General features: G+C 38.1%; 1 protein-coding gene across 2 annotated transcripts in view; it reads right to left on the bottom strand.

Annotated features, from left to right (window-relative positions):
• The window catches only part of vps50 (VPS50 EARP/GARPII complex subunit), a 203,357-nt gene that overhangs the window by 152,553 nt on the left and 31,125 nt on the right, over positions 1-19,679 (bottom strand). For both annotated transcript variants that reach the window (XM_007259800.4, XM_007259801.4), the window contains exons 6-9: positions 9,710-9,780; positions 8,541-8,658; positions 8,405-8,440; positions 7,433-7,515 (exon numbers count right to left, since the gene is read on the bottom strand). In XM_007259800.4, coding sequence (XP_007259862.3) covers positions 7,433-7,515; positions 8,405-8,440; positions 8,541-8,658; positions 9,710-9,780 — 308 coding nt within the window. The remainder of the gene's footprint in view (positions 1-7,432; positions 7,516-8,404; positions 8,441-8,540; positions 8,659-9,709; positions 9,781-19,679) is intronic.

Below are 19,679 nucleotides of genomic sequence, written 5' to 3'. Positions count from 1 at the left end.
GAGGTGAGAACTTCACTCCTGCAAAAAGGAACAAGAAAAGATTTTCTTCTGCCACACTCTTGAAAAGGAGGGAAAAAGACATCTCAAACCTCACTCCTGTAAGAGGATAAATACAAAACTTTTTCAGCCTAAAAGCAAGGCCTCATCTGCCTTAATCCAGAGAGAAAAGCATGACAGGTACCTCATCTGCCTCAACCCAGAGGAAGGAGCATGACAGGAACTTCATTAACCTCCCTCCTAAAAAGAAGCAAGAAACAGTTCCAAAGAGAAGAGCATGACAGGAACCTCATCAGCCTTATGCCTAGGGAATCTCATCAGCCTTACTCCAGAGAGAAGAGCATGACAGGAACCTTATCTGCCTCACCCAAGAGGAAGCAGCATGACAGGAACTTCATCAACCTTACTCTTGAAAAAGAAGCAAGAAACAGTTCAAAAGAGAAGAGCATGACAGGAACCTCATCAGCCTTACGCCTAAAGATTCTCATCAGCCTTACTTCAAAGAGAAGAGCTAGACAAAGCCCTCATCTGCCTTCTCCAGAGTAAAGAGCATGACAAGAACCTCATCTGCCTCACCCCAGAGGAAGGAGCATGACAGAAACTTGATGAACCTCTTTCCTAAAAAAAAAAAAAAAGCATGAGGCAGTTCCAATAAGAAGAGAATGACAGGAACCTCATCAGCCTTACGCCTAGAGAATCTCATCAGCCTTACTCCAGAGAGAAGAGCAAGACAGGAACCTCCTCAGTCTTGCTACTGAGTGAGAACCAATACAGGAACCATATCAGCCTTACTCATAGGGATTCTCATCAGCCTCAATGCATAGAGAGAGGCAAGCCAGGCTCCTTATTTGAGTCACCAGAGAAAAAAGAGCAAGCAAGGACCATCATCAGAGTAACTGATGATGAGATGAGAGAAGAGAAGAGAAGAGAAGAGAAGATGAACACTTCGTTTTCACTTCAGTGAGAAATCAACAAAAGAAGCCTTGTGAGGCTCAGAGAATCAAGACTGGAACATCATCAGATGTACTCCTGAGAAAAGAGCGTTAGAAACGTCATCAGCTTAAATCACTAAGAGAGGAGCAAAAGAATAGCTTTCTTAGCCTTGGATCCTGTTGAAGCCTCCTCAGCCTCACTTTTGAAGAAGAAGCAATAAAAAACCTTCTCAGCCTCACTCTTTAAAAAAAGCAAAAGAGGAAACTCATAAGCCTTACTCCTTATCAGCCTTAAGCCTGAGAGAGGAGTGAGAGGGAAACCTCATCAGCCTCACTCCCAAGTGAGAAGCAAAAAAAAAAAAAAAAAAAAAACGAGCCTAACAATTTATCTTATCTGTTTTTGCCTGAACTTTAAAGTTATGAAAGAAAGCAGAGCTAAATTGTTTTTTTCTTTATACACTTTTGTGAAGCTGCTTCCTGCTTCCTGGTTTCCTCCGATCATAATACAATCTGATTCCCTTAAGTATCTTTCTTCCCCCAGAAAAATAAAGTATAAGTATAAGAAAAAACACCCTGGTGGAAGCCCACCATCACATTAAGCTCAACTGTTACTTCAGCTTAACTTCCGTCATGAGTGCTTGGGGCTCCACCCAAGCCTTCTGGGAGGCGACATGTAAATCACATTTTAATGAGTTTTCACAACAGGACCCCCAACACTAAGCTCAAGCGCGGTTTCATTATTCCTGTGCCAACAGCCATGTGAACAGGAGAAGAGAACAAACCCACACTACAAAAAAGCCACGGGTTTCTTTTTTCTTTTGTCCCCATAGATATGAAAAGAATGTTTTTTTATATTCTTTTTAATCTGTATGTCACTGCTAATGCATGTGCTGCCTCAGGAGACCTACAGGGGGTCACAGCCAAAAGAAGGTGGCACAGTGGTGAGGAACATGTGGGTTTTCAGGGTATTGGGCAGCAAAGCCACTAATCTGGCCCTTCTCCCAGCTTAGGTCACTCAGTAATTAACTGCTCTGTCCTGCACCTGAATGCACAGATAACCCGAGTCTCCATTACTGCCAGAGATGAGAGCTGAAAGATAAAGCGACTCACTTAAAAGCTGAAAAGGAAGCAATTACAAAAAAAGAAGAACAGCGCTGATATTCAAAACAGGTTTATCGCAGAGCCCAGGCCTCTGCAAATGGAACTAGCAGTGAGGAGAAAGAGCCTTCAGCCTAAGCCAACACAAGTTCAGAAATAATGGCTCTTAAAGTGAGTGTGCCAAGGATGGAGACAGAACGGTACATGGGATATACAGGAAAATACAGAGCACTGCACATATTCGCCACCAGTTCTTAAGCATTTTTGTAAACAGCAGCCACGCTTGATGTTATTTTTGAAGAGATCAGTATAGACCTGTTGAAAAATGTTAGTGAGAAACTGTTTAAAACATGAGGAGCTCTTACTTCCTCAAGCATTTCCAGCAGTCCTTTTACAGACACTCTGCTTTACTGGCAGTGCTCTAATGTTAGCGGAACAGTCAGAAACAGATGTGGAAGACTCCCTATTGAACGTTCAGGTCATGAGCCAGTGTGTCAATTTTGTGTACTCTCAGCAAGAGACATTTTTAAAGGAAATCCACAGCTATGAGAAAAGTGTTTAAAAAAAAAGCATCAGTATGTAGTATTTTTTTTAAACCAAAATAACAGCTTTAAAATCATGCCCACTGACCTTAATCCATATTAGTGTGCCAGGTCCACTTTCAAGACTTTTTACACATTTCTGTTAGAATTTCTTAGCATTTCCTATCAAATGACTTATGGTGACATCTCATTCAAAGTAAATGTTGGTGCTACTGATTCTAGCAGGTAAGAGGTTAGGCTAATTGCTAACCTAGGAGCCTCACAAGCAACAGACACATTCACTTTACTGAGTTCTCTTGGTAAGAATGTTCTTGTGTTGGTTTCCCATCCACAAAATATGGATGGATGTTGGATGGAAGAATGGATGTTTGAGAAATGTCCTAGAAATAAAAAGAAATATGTAACTTTGTAACTATAAATTGAAGAGGATTTCATTTGTGAAAAATGTGCAGCTTGAATAATTATGAATAGCATCCTGTAATTCTACTCAACCATATCATTCCACATGCTTTTTTCACTTTCAGCAATGGGGAAAATGGTGGACCTTTCGGCCCTCTATATGCGAGCCTTGAGGTAGTTTTTCCATGCCATTGTTGCTCACTGGAGGTTCCATGGTCTATATTTTATGGGGGATATTCCTAGCTTTATTTCTATAGAATGGACAAGAATGGAGCTCCAATGTCAATGTTTAGTTACAATGAATCAGTGGTCTGGATTTTAGAAAAAATGCTTTGAAGCTATGGCTACTATAAAAAACACTATTTGGTTAAACCAGAGCTGACAAAAAAACGTGATTTTCTTATGTGCTTATTTGTCTTCTTATGATGCTGTAATCCTTTGAAACAATTTGAAACCCAAATTCCATCCCCTTTTTTGACCGTTTATATAAATATCTCTATAACTAAACTGAAAAGCATGTTTTTTATGAAGGTCAGTGATACAGTCCTTCTATTCTGGTTCAAAGCCTTTGAGAAGATGCTGTAACACAAAGTTTAAACTGATAAGCACAGAGAATAGCTCTGCTTTCTCCCTTGGAAACAGATATGGCCACTCAGGAACCCCTCCACACTGATCACCTCTGCATCATCTCTATCAATATCTTACAGAAGAAAAGTGACTCTCTGCATACAATTACACATCTAAATCACATCCTCCTGCAAGGAAGGGGACAGGTAAATTGCAGAACTATTAACATTATTCAACCATGATTCAGTCCGAATGGCTTTTATTAAATGGAGCTGTGGCTGCTGAACAGACCTCTGCTCCCGAGAAGCGGAGCTGTGAATTGTAAAGCAGGAACAGCAGGAAGACACTGAATGCTGATTTGGATGGCAGCAGCTCAAGCCAGTGGCATTTGGTCTTAACAAGCAGAGCAGGAGGATACCCAGCGGGCATATGCAGGCAGATGGAGCTATGTCACAGCAGTCCCAATGCAGCAGGACTTGGACTCAGTGGAAATCCTTTAAAATGTTCAAAAGCCTGGGTCCAACATAAAAAAAAAAATGCTTCTGTACAGCTCTCTGAGCACTTGGCCCACGGCAGCTCAACAGCTGTTCATAAACAGTCTGAATGAAACTCATTCACCATAGATTAGACATAGGCAAAAAAAAAAAAAAAAAAACTGTACAAAAAAAACACAAAGTTTTTTAAGATCTGTATTGATGATGCACAATCAGGGGTCTCTTAAATCAAATACATATGTTATTCTCTTGAACAACTAACTCATAGCAGCATAAACCAGTCTGTTAATGTTCAGCTTGTTTGGACAAAACATAGCAGTGTTTTGAGTTTATGGAGTGTATTATAGTCACAACCCCACTTTACTATACAACTATACCAGTTCTATAATAGGGTGGGTAGTGTCTAAGGTTGCCACTCTGGTCTTGGCACTCTGCTAACCAGTCTATTATCCTTAAGCTTTGGAGCGAAATTGCACATTGTTTGGGCAAAACACAGCAGTGGTTTGAGTTTATGGAGTGTAAAATAGTCACAACTCCACTTTACTATACATTTTTATCTCCAAGAAGCAGCTTCACAACCATTGTGATGCTCCCCAGTTCTATAATAGGGTGGGTAGTGTCTACGATTGCCACTCGCTGGTTTGGCACGCTGCTAACCAGTCTATTATCGTTAAGCTTTGGAGCAAAATTGCACATTGTTTGCAATTGCAAAACACTGCAGTGGTCTGAGTTCGCAAAGTGCAATATGGTCAGTCCCAATTTCTCTTTACAATAACTGGTCCTAATCAATATGTCAGCCAGTACCTGAACACAACCAGGTCATAATCACTGCCTTGTTTGATCTGAGGCCTCACGTACCTGTGAGTGGTCCTAATCACAGTGTCTCTAGTTCAGAGAGGTATTAAAAACTCCATTCAATTTCTTTGCTTTGAAGCTGTATTATGCAAAACTTGACATTTCATTCTACTGTGTTCCCCTTAAAGTCAGAGAGTGTAATTAACACTTTAAGCCACCGAAAAGGACATTTTTAACACAACATTTCTGCACAACATTTCTGTATTCTGCACAAGCTGCAGAATACAGAATCACCACAGAAAGTTAAATAAGCATGCACTGACGTCTTTTTAAAATGCAGATTGAGAGTTTACACAAATGGCTATCAAATGCAATTTGAAATCAACTCCAGATCTTTCATGTCATTAATGATGGAACATGATCAATAATGAACAACACTTGGCCACTGGTCATTACTTTAAGGTCAGTAAAAACTGTGCAACTATGTAATATATAGCTCTACTTCAAAACAGGTTAATGCAATAGCATTGCAAAAGTCAAGACTAACTACAAAAGCAAGAAAAAGCAAAAAAAAAAAAAAAAAACAAACAATGATGAAATCTGAAAAAAAAAAAAAAAAAAAAAACACATACACACATGCTGACGTAAGGCCATCCTCATAAGAGCTTGGCAACTACGTCAGTGCAGTAGCTAAATAGCCACTCCATGCCAAGCCTAAAAGGGCTCTGACGATCGCTGGCCATCAACACAACTGAAATGAACCGAACATCAGAACACACTGTGCATCATTTCATGGTCAGTAAATATGAAAGTGCTGTAATTATGGAAGAGTGCCAATCAGCGTATTGTCTCCCAGTCCCACTGAAAACTAGCAGCATCTTTATCACAGCATACAGTCTGCCCAAATGTTCTTGCAGAAGACCTCATTATTTCAGCAGTGGCTGAGACAAAACCTGCTGCTGAGGAGTTGTTCAGCTAGTCAGCAGGAACTGTCACAACAACAAGCGAGAAAAAAAATAAAAACAGCTTTTAGGAGCTTTTCATAGACACTGACTGGGCTCATGCTGGCTTAAGAAACTCTACAGCCTACAGGTTTTGAGAGATGTCCAAAGGACTGAGAGAAACAGAATGCCCCACAGGACTTCCCGCACAAAAAAGGGAAAAACACCCTAGAATATGAGTCGTCTGCTCAAAGTCCCCCATTCGACGAGGACTGAGCATCTGGGCAGGTTTCCACAAACTGCCTGAGTTTTACACAGACGTGTGTATTTCCCTGCACAGAGAGGCCATGCTGGAACTTGATAAAACAACAGTGTGCCAAATGTGAAAACAACAGGCTAAACAGCCATCACAGGTGATATTGACAGAGTGATACAGAGTGGAATGAAGAAAAAAGGAGAAAAAAAGAAAAAATATCTGTAAACTGAAAGAAGGAAGGGGTGATAGAATGTCTGAATGTGTTTTTTTGGGTGTTAGGTGTGTCTGCTTGTGTGTGTGCCGTCCATTCAGATGAGTCTCTCAACAGACAGCCCCCGGAGGAAATGTCCTAATGAAATAATGACCACCCATTAGTCCAGGCAGTGGGTTATTGATCAGTACCCAGCAACTGGACCCACCATCCTCACCAGTGAGAGAGAGCTCATTTAAGAGGCACACCATGAACGTTTGTGTGTGTTTGTGTTTGTGTGTGTGTGTGTGTGTGTGTGTGTATTCAAGCAAAAGATATTTATTTACACTATTTATATACTGTACTAAATATGACTTAACTAAGCACTAGTGATCTGATTTAGTAACTCAGGATCAAGGCTAATGCAGGCACATTTTAATGGATCAGGTAAAGGCTATTATAATCCCAACCCAGTTCCAAATCTTTGTTTTAAACACAGGGTTCAGAACTCCATTTGGTGTCATCAATGCACCAGTAATGAACATCATTGCTCAGCTAATAGTGAACTATTTTTATATATATTTATATCAGATTGGGTGCTATTATTATGCTACATTGGTGGCAGCTGGAAAAGAGACAGTCGCTGACTTCACATGTACCAGAGGAGATGCGTCTTCTCCCTCCCCTAATGTCAGGTGCATAGCAAGTAATATAGAAAGCCCTAGCAAATGAGTGGGTGGGTAACTGGATCAACTAAATTGTGGAGAAAACGGTTAAGAAACTGATATGAAAATTGTTTGCTTATTAAAAAACTTTTTAAACAGACACCAATGCAGTTTAGTGTAAATTGTATGGAGCAAACGGAAAGTGAATGGCAATAGTGTTTATAAAAGTGTGTACATCAAAGTACATCAGACTCTCTCATTCAAAAAGTATAAAAAATAAATGAACTGGACCCTTTAAAAGAGTACACTATACTTCCATGCAAGTGCACAAAAAAAATCATATCAAATATCATTTCTTTACTGTCAGCTCCAAAAAGAATACAATAACAGCAGGAAATATAATAATGCTATGAAAAACTAAGCAAGCAGCAGCATTTGTTGTATTTTTTTTGCTGAAGAAAACTAAAGGGAAAAGTCCTATTTTGGTGCATGCAGAAGCCAACTGTAATTCAAACGGCTGCTATGCAGTCTTCAAGCCAAGCTGTACTCAACGTACCTGATGCAGCTGTAGTGCTTGAAAGTGCTGGCAGCCTTCTGGCATTCCAAACACAACTGGATCGCACCTGGATAGTCCTCCTCCTGTCAGAGCCAAATTATCAACATTTAACAATGTTTAACAAAGTAGGATTAATTCATAAACTGTGCAAATGAGTTCAGGAAACCCTATCAAATGGCATGACAAAGATTTACCACTTTTTATCAAAATTACCAACATAGACGATGCAGGCAAAGGTTTACATACACTCATTATAAAGGTAATCGTCATTCCAACTTTGGACTACCACCACCACGTTTAACATATTTCTGGTAATTACGGCCAAAAACACATTATCTTTGTTTCAAGTTCAACTTTTGTCAATGTGCATATTCTCTACCTGTTTTTTTAGTGCATGAAAGTGTTGACTATAAATCAGATGGTATCCTTTTAGTCTTTGACATTGACTCACTTGACTTTAGACAATTATATTGGTGTTTCTTCAGCTTCCAGTTAATGGTAGGCCTGTGTTTCGTAGGCTCTTGGGGTGTGCCTAACCATTCAAACAGTTGTTTATTTGCTTTTTATGTCTTCTGTTTAAGATGTATGCTGTCATTCATTCTTCCCCAGAAAAAAAAAACAGTTACACTAAATCCTATTACCATGACATTCATGTGTGTGATAAGTGTATTAAAATCATCTGACCACATCTGTATGCAGCAGATCACACAGAGACCTTTGATATTATAGCAGAGGCATGAAATAAGGAAGCAAATAGACATTATGCTTGCTTTGCATCCAAAATGTGACTGACATTTATCAGATTTCATGCAACATTTTTAATAACAGCACATAATGGACAATTTTGCACTGTGCATTCACACATTACAGCAGCAAGCTCTCAAAATGGAAAAACTTTAATTAAAACATGTCAGAATCTGATGTGAAAGAATGGGATGTATTTTCAGTCTCGAATGTGTGAGGAAAACTCACCTCCAGCATCTCACTGAGTCGAACATCTGTTCTTTGCTATGTGAGGGGAAAGAAAGAGGAAAGCTGATTTCAGACTGGATTATGGGACACAAAGGCTCCCAAAAAGGCCACATTTAGCCATTAATTCATTGATTACCAGAGTCTTTATGGTTCTTAACGACTTCAGCAATCCTGTCAACAGCTGTCTCCGTCTCTGGTTGGCTAGGAGCCCTAGACTAGCTTCTGTGAAGCCCTCTTTAGCAGAGCTCAGCTGCCTACAAAAAGAAAAAAAAATCATTTTAATTAATGTCTTGGAATCTTCACGGGTTTGTTTACGACTATCTTTTCTTGTGAAAACATTTTTATTTTTTTGCGCATAGGTCTCAGTTAGGCCTGCCATAATTTTTTTGGCAATATATTGCCATATATTGTCCCTCAGCATAAGATATAACAAGAAGAAAATACAAAGAAAATACAAGTTTTGTCACATTAATGTGGTAACATTTTTTTTAAATTGTGCTCATTGGTTTTAAAATGCAAATAAACCATTTTACCGAGTTTTTCCACAATTTCTTCAATAACTCAATTATGTATTAGTGGTTTATTTTGCAATGTAAACATGGTGCTGCTACTGTTCAGTTCAGAAGTTAGATTATATCTTGTTTATACAGAAATATGAATTAAATCGTATAACTATAACCCCTTTTTCTCACCTCTTCCTCCTTTCTTTATCTCCTTCTATCTCTCTCTCTCTCTCTCTCAAACCCACTCACCAACTCACACACACTCAAACACACAAATAACTAGAAACTACACAACGATTTTGTCTCACTCCCAAAAATACAGAAAAATACCAACATTTAAACTTTTTAAATCATGATTTTACTCATGACTAAACACAGAATACTGCTGTAATTAATCAGATAATGGAATCTAATTCCATTTTGTAAATCTTATATTCATTCATTTATTTATATTCAAAAAATAATCATTAATAGCTTTCATCTTAATCACACCTTTTCTTTTTCTTAACTGTAATTAAAAACAGAATAATTTTATAATTAATCTATTTTTTTTTTTTTTACATTGATTGACATCGCGAATGAAAAAAAACTCTTTTTAAACAGTGGTATTCAAGTCGACACATCCATGATAATGGGTTCTTCTTGCTACGTTACTAAAAAGAGCAATACTGACACAGAAGTCAGTAAAAATGGCTCATCATGTCCATATATTATACAATAAGTTGATAACATCATTATCATGTAAGGCCTGGTCTCTGTGGTTATACTGTGAGATAGCAGTGAGGAAGAAAGGGTCTCAGACCTCCTAGCGTTGGTGCAGATGACTGCGGCCAGCTGCAGGTTGGTCTGGAGGGACGTAACTCGTTCCAGCTCCTGAAACACACCACCACAAACAGTTTAAACAGGATTTAATCAGCGTATAGATTACTTTTATATAATGGAGCAGGTAATGGGATGTGACAGTGTCCTCAGCAGACAATTGATTAAAGCAAGCAAGATGTTTTCTTAAAAACAACAGTCTTTCTCACGGGTGGCTGTGTCAGTAACCCTCGCCACAAAAAAGTTCAAGCCCTTATGGACAGAACATGCTGTTCCACTGTACAGTGCCAATATGAGGAAAAACATTGCGCTGTAGACACTGCGCTGTGTTATACAATGTCCTTTTAACAGGCCCAGCGCAATGCCAGAGGTGTCCCCCATCCCTTGAAGTCACCACAGGGAGAGAATGCAGAGCGGCAAAAAGCTTTGATTAAGGCAAAGAGGTCTGTTAGTGAGAAAGAACGAGGCGGTGCAGAAAGATTCCCCTGAGCTCACACCACATCTCCTAAATTAATCGCTGGGTGGAAACTGAGGCTTCCCCCTCCTCCTCCTCCTCACTCCACATTCCTTTATTTGAAGTGCACAGCTGTCACAGCCTGAGGTGAACACACACTGAGTGACCCAGTGTTAGGACCTTTAGCAGCCTTTAGCACAGAGGCAGCCTTTAGTGGCAGAACATCATCCCACTGTCACGCTAAAGATAATTATTTGGCAAGAGAATACGAGGTGGAAAAAATCGATTCCACAGAGAACACACACTCAAAGCTTCTTTATACCCAACATCACAAGGAACAGCACTGAGCTGTTGGGAGATAGCATCGGTTATCTGGTATTTGTAAAAACCCCTGAAAGGCTTTTGATGAAAGAGGGTATTCAGCAAAAACTGCGTGTACAGGGCGATCTGGAGAATATACAGTCAGTTTAAATAAAACACTTCAATAAAAGGAGACATAAAAAATGAACGTTTTAAGTGCATTATGACTTCAGTCAATAAAATACATGTAAAATTAATTCTATGTCTAAATACTTGTGTTTTCACATTCTAATGAACACATTCAGCTACCAATTTCTGATACAAATTTGCAAATTCAAACACACAGACCTTACAGCTCTGGAAAAAATTAAGAGACCACTTCAGTTTCTGAATAGGTACATGTCTGAGTAGAATTAGCATTGTTGTTTTATTCTATAAACTACGGACAACATTTCTCCCAAATTCCAAATAAAAATATTGTCATTTAGAGCATTTATTTGCAGAAAATGAGAAATGGCTGAAATAACAAAAAAGATGCAGAGCTTTCAGACCTCAAATAATGTAAAGAAAACAAGTCCATATACATAAAGTTTTAAAAGTTCAGAAATCAATATTTGGTGGAATAACCCTGGCTTTAATCACAGTTTTAATGCATCTTGGCATGTTCTCCTCCCCCAGTCTTACACACTGCTTTTGGATATGTTTATGCCACTCCTGGTGCAAAAAATCAAGCAGTTCAGCTTGGTGTGTGATCATCCATCTTCCTCTTGAGTATATTCCAGAGGTTTTCAATTTGGTAAAATCAAAGAAACTTATAGTTTTAAGTGGTCTCTTATTTTTTTCCAGAGCTGCATATAGTCCATTATAAATATGTAATGCTAACAGAAGGATCCCGGGAAGATGAGCACAAATCTATTGACATCATGCCTAACGCCAGGGGTGTGCCACAAGAGTAGAATTGAGGTGTGCAGCAGTGGAACTGTGTTCTCAGAAATGATAATTCTCTATCCAATACTTTTAAGATGAACTAAGGAGATGGAGATGATGTAGATAATGATAAAAAACCCTGACCTCTCCAAAGCTATAGTTGCTATTTGCAATCCAATCTCACAATCTAATGTTCCTTGTACAATACAGTAAAAAGCCTTTCCTGGATATTATAAGCAGTTACTCATTTGATTACTTTTTTTTTAAACCACTGATTACAAAAGAATCAATACAGGTGTTCCAATGCTTTGTCCGTGTTTAGTGTAAAAAGACACGGCACCATCTGCTCATTCATAAACAAGGATTACAAGCAGTTTTACAAAAGATTTTGTTTCTAAAAATGTGCCATATAAATCAAAACAAAAACTACATCACACATAAAAATACTATATGCATGAACAGATTCTGCTGCTCTTTAGACCAAATATTAATTCTGTATTAAGCACCCAAATCTAATAATTTAACTTGACACCCTTTCCCTTTTTATCTTGCTAAAGTGGACAATTATTTTCTTTTAATTACATCCAACTGTTTTTCTGTTGTAGTATTTTACCACACAGCACTTCAGCTCCGTTTACTAGAACATATGACTGAGAGTTTAGGTTCACTGTGACATTGAAACAGGTGCTGAGCTAGGGTCGTTAATATGCAGCACTCCTTAACATGTCAGATTTGATTAGCTGTTCCTGAGGTCACACAAGAAAAACACTGCATGCTGCAATGCTGAGAACCTTTATCATTTATAAGCACATTATAAATAGAACTCAAATACGCTGATCATCAATTCCAGGAATCAGGCAATAAATGTTTAACCCAAAGAAATGTAGTTTTTCAAAAGTCACAAGCTTACTGAAAGAATTTTAAGAAACTTTTGGACACTTTTAATTTTCAACATTGTGATCCATATGTATTTGAATGGGGCCAAAAAAAATGTGGCTCTATACATCATCGCAATTACACAAATGACTGCACAAATGTAGCAATAAGAGTGCAAATGGGAAGATCTGGAATGTAATCTGTGCTAGGTCTGTGTTTCAACAAACTCAAAAGTGATTTGAAAATTAACTGATAAGCTGAAACTGATAAGTTTCATGGGCAGGTGAGGTCTCATGACCAATTAAGTAGATAAAATCTGGAAATACCATGCACTGACTTTTAGGCTACACAATTATTATTATATTGTTACAGTGAGATTATTGCAATATGGAAAACTCACAAGATTTGATTGTATACACACTCTTTCCCTAACATATTTGCCCAATATTGTTTATTTAACTGCAATATTGATTACACTATTTGCATTATTAATATTGATTGCTTTTAGAATCATTGACTTTTGTTGACTATTGGTGAATTTTATTTGTTCTAATTTCGTCTAGACCTACTTGAATTGTATAGCTGTTCAATAAAACTCTAAAATTGAAAATGACCATTATTAAACTGAAAATGAAAAAAAAACTTTTAGGGCAAAAACTTTAGTAGTGTCCAAAACAACAACCCTGCACATCTAAGCCCTTCCAACAAATAACCCTTGCGTTTGTGTTGGGAGGGATTGGTTATTTTCTTTATTGTTGTAAGGTGTAAGAATAAAAAATCATAAACCTTAAGAAAGCACAAATTCATTTTTTTTATTGTAACATTTTAAAAAAGCCATTTAAAAAAAATTCACATAGGAAAAAATGGTTGATATATGTTTTGGTAACACTTGGTAATACTATAATAAGCAACATTAATTCTTTTTAAATTTACAATTTTTCTTCCCAATTTACAAGGCCAATTACCTTGGGGAATCCCCCTATCACTAGTGATGCCCCAACACCAGGAAGTTGAAGACTAGCACATGCCTCCTCCAATACATGAAGTCAGTCACTGCCTCTTTTGGAACTGCTGCTGATGCAGCATTGTCGAGTAGCATCACAGTGCACTCTGAGAAAAGCACAGCGACTCGGTAGCTGATAAATCAGCTTACAAATGTCTTGTGCTGAGCGACATCACCCTTTGGAGTGATGTGGGGAAAGAGTGTCATCTACCCACCCAGAGAGAGAGCAAGGCCAATTGTGCTCTCTTAGGGCCAACTACATGAACAGGATTCGAACCAGCGATCTCCCGATCTTAGTGGCAGCGCTTAACCTGCTGGACCACTCTGAGCCCTCTAAGTGACATTAATTAACAGTACTGAAAAGAATGTCTCAACTAATTATCAATTAACACTAGTTCATACATTATTGATCATTAACATTTGTCTCAGTTCTTTATTAAGCACTAAAAATCGTAGTCATGTTTAATAAGGTCTTAACTAGTGTCAATTAAACCATAAAAGGCCTGGATAAAAATTAGAAACTTAAACTGGAACCCAAAAAACCTGAAGAAGACTATGACTGGAGTGGTATAACAGCAATATCACTGCACTATTTTTCACTGCTATGTTACTGTTTTTTTTTTTTTAACAATTTCTCACAATTAGCTGCAATATATCACCATACTCAGAATATCCCGAATCTAGCAGGGTTTGACCTGAGAACCACTGATGTAAACAAGTTTCTTCCTCTGTACTTATGATTTGATTAACAGGCTCCTGAAGTGCCCTTGCTGATGGAGGTTTCTGGCCCAGCTGTAGCCCCTGTGACTCATTTGGCTTTTGTTGCTGATGGGCTTTTTGACTGAAGGTCTGCCAAAATGAGTGATTTACAGCCTCATGTGTGCGTAGGCTGATTTGGTTCAGGTCAGTATTCCAGCCAGCTATCTATCCACTGCTTAAAAGTCAGTCCTTGTGCACCAACGAAGCTAACAGAGAAAACATATTCAGCCGTACTCACTACTGGCTCATTAAGCTCATTAACTCAAAGCTAAGCCTCCACAGCTGCCAGGGCTGGCCAGAGAGGCCACACGACAGTCAGGCACCTGGACGCTAACGTTGCTAACCTTCAAGCCGAACCAGCCCAGTCTAAATAACTTGAGTCCACCTGTTCTGCCAGCCTGAGTGCAGCTAGACAGGCTGCGGTGAGCAGAAATCCAGAACACACATCCTGACCAAAGCTCAGCGCCACGTCTAGATCAGAGAGAGGCGCTCACTGTTACAGACAGCTGCCTGAGGCAAGACGACAATGCCTTCGCTCAGTGGGTGAGCTATCTGCTCACACTCGCAGTGAACAAGGTCTATAATAAATGCTGAACTGTTGAGAGAAGAACTACCAGTGTGCTTGACTGAACGAAGCTCCAGCAAGGAATGTGTCAATAGTGTTTATATAAAAGGTTCTCAATATTCATGTTTTTTTTTTTTTATTATATCTCTCGTCTCCTGGCTATTACTTATGGATGAGTAGAAATTTCTGTATAATGACCCATGGGGCAGGTTCTCTAAGGCGGTCTTGCAAAAGTAACTTATACGATTATTCTCAAACAGTAGAGAAAATGGCATAGACACTGCTGTTATCTGAGATAAGTAAACAAAATGGATGCTGAAGGAAGATATATTATCTTGAAATATCCCACAAAAAACACACAATTCAGGAGAGCATACGACCCAATTCAGGGAGTAAAATAGCAGCCTGGAAAAGAATACAAAGGTAGACAGTAGAGGAGGTATGAATTGCAATTATTCACATAATCATCAGATTTAGACTTTTTTGAGTCAATAGGTGTACACTATTTATCCAATGCTCAAGTGGACATACCAGTATCCATAGAAACAAATTTGCTCTATATATGTTTAATATGGATACAGACAGAGCCTTCTGTCTGTACTCAGTGTGCATTTTAGTGACAGTGTCACCAATAACCCATCTAATATGGACCTGACTAAGAAGAAAGTCTGGAACAGAAGAAAATTAAGGTACGGCACATTTTTTACATAGTTTACAGCCATTTATGCTGCTAAACCCTCACCATGTCTGTTGTTGTTGTGACTTTTATATTTTTTCTAAACTGATATATTCATTTTTATACATAAAGAGAGTATAAATGAGCCTTATGATTCAAGATATATTGCTTTTTCTTTCGAAGTTGCAGAAGTCATGTTACAGCAGGCAAAACAGTAAAATCTGCAGGACAAATCTGTCTAAGTTATGAGGTGTTATCTTGTAAGTAAGGTCTGATAGTGGGTCCAAAAGGATAGGACGGACATTGCTTTTATGAAGTTGTGTGGGCATTTAACATTCCTTTATCCACAGTGTCATGTGTGTACCTGAAATATGTCATAAAAGGCATAGACAGTCAGACGCTGTAGGTCCAGTGTGTGTGGTAATGATCTTGACCTGCAGTGCCTGACTGTAACTGTCTGTGTTATAAATCATATCCACCTTCACTGCAGGAGACCCCACAAACATATTTTGTAGGTCAATGCAACACTCTTTTTCTAAAAAAAAAACAAAAGTATGACTAATATACTATGTAAAGATTAAAGAATTTGATCTACTCTGTGAGGTTAGGTTGCATATAGTGCAGATTGCGGTCTCCAGCTGAGCTAATTAATGTTTCTGAATGATCAGCTTTAGCAATTTAGTTTTACTGCAGAAAATGAGAAATGGCTGAAATAACAAAAGATGCAGAGCTTTCAGACCTTAAATAATGCTAAGAAAACAAGCTCATATTAAAAAGATTTAAGAGTTCAGAAATCAATATCTGGTGGAATAATCCTGGTTTTTAATCACAGTTTTCATGTATCTTGGCATGTTCTCCTCCACCAGCCTTACACACTGCTTTTGGATAACTTTATGCCACTCCTGGTGCAAAAATTTGATTTGATGGCTTGTGATCATCTATTTTCTTCTTGATCATATTCATGGTTTTCAATTTTTTAAATCAAAGAAACTCTTCATTTTTAACAGGTCTCTTATTTTTTTTCAGATCTGTATATATACGATTTATTTGCCAATGCAGGCTTTGAGCAGTGAAATGAAAGTAGCAAATGAAAGGCCAGTGAGGTTTACTCAAGGGTTTTAGAAGTCAGCTTCAGCAGCATTAAAAACTTAGTAGCCCATGGCACTATACACATAAGATGCATCAAACTGATAGTACTGATCAAGCTATGTTGTCTTCTTTAGTTTGATCGCTAAATCATCAGGGAATATAGGAGTTCTAGCGCTCTAGCAAGTTAACAAGATCTATCTATCTAAGATATATCGAATTAGTGAAGAAATCTTTGATGATGCAGTGCTCATGTAATCATTTCATCAATGTGTTGGTAACATCTCATCATATTTGAAGTTGAGGATGTGGTTATCATTTGTGATGACCGTGAGCATGTGTCCTGCAGTGTTAGGAGACACTGCAATGGCAGTGTCTGTTTTGTGTAATGTCACTGAAGTCCCATGGTTTAAAAGGCACAGTGCACCTCTGAGACAGCAGTACAACAGTACATCATCACTGATTATAAGAAAACTGTGATCCACTCCACTAAACAGAAAATGTAATAAGCCAGAAGCAGATTGCACACACTACTTACTTCATTAGAGCAATTAAACACTGACAAAGGAATTATTATTTTCATTACCAGCATCATTAATCAAATATGGTGTGCTCTTGGATATCTGTAGTTAAGAGGAAATTGCTCCTGAAATTTAATGTTTTTGATTACAAATAATACATTAAAGAAAAGAAAAGGAAAAAAACAATTAAATGTGTTCCTCATGCCACATTTTCCAGACCTAGCTAACAACGGCTAGTGAAGTTAAACTAGTTAACAATACAAATCACATGCCAAACTAATATCATGTCCCATGACTTCTGTCTTGTCACACTAAAGGTAAGAAATGCTACACAGACCTGCAGGATGTGTGGGGTCTCCTGTATTGAACATGCATGTGATTTTTGCCAGAACCTCTTGTTTGTTTGTAAGGACAGACAATGCCATTTACAATCATTGCCATCCACTATACTGTACACTGTGGTAACACAGTAATGCCTTCAACGACATATTCATGGTACACGCTCACAAGATATAGCCTTAAAACCTGAACAGGTTCAGGTGTTTCCAAGCTTCATGATCAATTTACTTAATGCTATTCCATGATTTTTGGAATATCTCTGTAAATACACACTTTCTGAATTAATTTCATAATAAAGTCAGACAAAGACTGACTTGTTAGGAGACAATTACCAGAAGTAGGAAGATGATGGATCCAGTTCAAAGAACCTGTTAAGCATGGTGGTGGATGGATCAGGCTCTATTACTGTTTTGCTGCCAGTGGAACTGGTACATAGCACAAAGTGGATTAATTAATAAATTAAAGGACTTATTAAAAGCTTAACTTGTGCACCAATGTTTGCTTATTAAAGATGTATATATTGCGATTGCTAGTGCATGAATAGTCATAAAATACAAAACTAAACTCAATATTGTTTGTTTTAACAGAATTTCCAATAGTAGTGTGTCACTGGCCAGGTTTGTTGCCCTTCAGTAGCTGAAGGCAATCTACTTCTAGAGACTTTCCACAGTTTCAGGAGTGTTTTGGGGAGAAATCTCTTCTACTCTCTCCATCAACAATCAACTGGCTGGCACCATGTGCAGGGTCAAGCCCCAGGCGGCGTATCAGCAGGGAGTGCACATCAGACCAGCCTCCCCTGCCGAGCTATTGTCCAGAATGAGAACCCAGGCTAAATTCCAAAAGGGGAAAGACTAAGAGAAGGGTTAGCAGAGTTAAAGTCCAGAACTCAGGGCCAAAAGGACAATCACAAGAGAAAATAAAGGGCACAAAATGTAATTCTACTAAATCTTGACACAATTCACTACCATTGACAACAAATCTCTTTTAGTGGGCTGTTCTACACAGGGGAAAGTTTATTAACACAAAATGAAGAAGCACTTGTCAGGTTTGCTCAATTTTGTGGTCCACAGGCAACAATCAGTAGCTCAGTAAGTGGACAAATAACAAGATGCACAATAGCAATGTCTGGCAACATATCAAAAATAAGAGTGGACAGGAGTACAATCAAAATGGCTGCAAAGTATTCAGATTCATATGTATTCTATGCAGCATGGTAAAGTCGGATAAAACAGGAGAAAAATGGAAATTCTCTTGCTATTTAATGCTATTTATAATTCTTAGTTTAATAAAGACAACAGGGCAATGCAGGCATACGAATGCGCAATACAGACATTAAAAAAACAAATCCAAAATGTATTTTCTTTCCCAATAAACTTTCTAGTCTTTGTGTATTTGAACAATACAGCCACCATTTCTTACACCTTGATGCAATATACTGATTATGAAATAAAAGTGCATAAAAGTCTATAATACTTCAGTCCTCACGTGTTTCACATTGTTTCACATTTTTTTAACCATGCAAATTGTGTTCCACAAAAAAATAAACATATCTTGAACATAATTTGTTAACAAATGTCTAAAATGTGCATGTATATTGTGAATTTTGCTAAATTATAAAACAAACTAAGAAGACATTCCTGTAGTAAAAAACTAGGTACTTGTGAACTGTTACCACACTACTAGAGGACACTCGACCAAACTAAGTAATCCCAGAGCAGAACATCCAGAGTCCTAAATTATGTCTACTGAGTAGGCAGGCGCTGGACTCAACAATGGGCCTGACCTGAAGGACATGCATTTAACATTTATAGCATTTAACTGAAGCGCTTCTCCAGAGTGACATACATTTTAAATCATATTACACAGGTATGTAATGCAGTGCAGACAGTTCACTTTATATACATTTAAATTGGGTATATCCACCCTCAAATGCAAGATAGGGGGATGGCATTGAATTTGTAGAGGAGAGGCTTACTGAGGAAGGGCAACATATAAAATCAGCCAATCAGAGACATTTCTGCCTTTATGGTGAAAAATTGAAGTGCCAATGTTCAGAAGGTCACTGCCCACGGCTATATAGTTGGGGGAAAATCCCCACTATTCCTTCAACACATGAGGTAGGGTTACAAACTCAGCAGAGCTGAATATTTAAACTAGCCTGGATTTAAACAAACACTACATGGAGCATATAGGTAAAAATGTTTGTAGATAAAAAAAAAACTTGCATTTTTCTATTAGAAAAATGGTTGTTACAGAAACCAAATGTGTTTCTTTAACAACAATAACAGTAAAATAACCTTTTGTAGCACTTTTATTTATACTGGTGTACCCCAATATCAACATGAAAAAGCAAACAGCTGACACACTGACTCTGACCTTCAGATTAAAAAAAAAAGTCTGAATCTCTAGGTAAGGAATGGAAATAGCGATTCTTTCATAGATTCAGG

Source organism: Astyanax mexicanus, chromosome 3 (genome assembly GCF_023375975.1).
Source record: "Astyanax mexicanus isolate ESR-SI-001 chromosome 3, AstMex3_surface, whole genome shotgun sequence".
Taxonomy (NCBI): domain Eukaryota; kingdom Metazoa; phylum Chordata; class Actinopteri; order Characiformes; family Acestrorhamphidae; genus Astyanax; species Astyanax mexicanus.
This window is presented reverse-complemented; position numbering and strand designations above follow the sequence as displayed.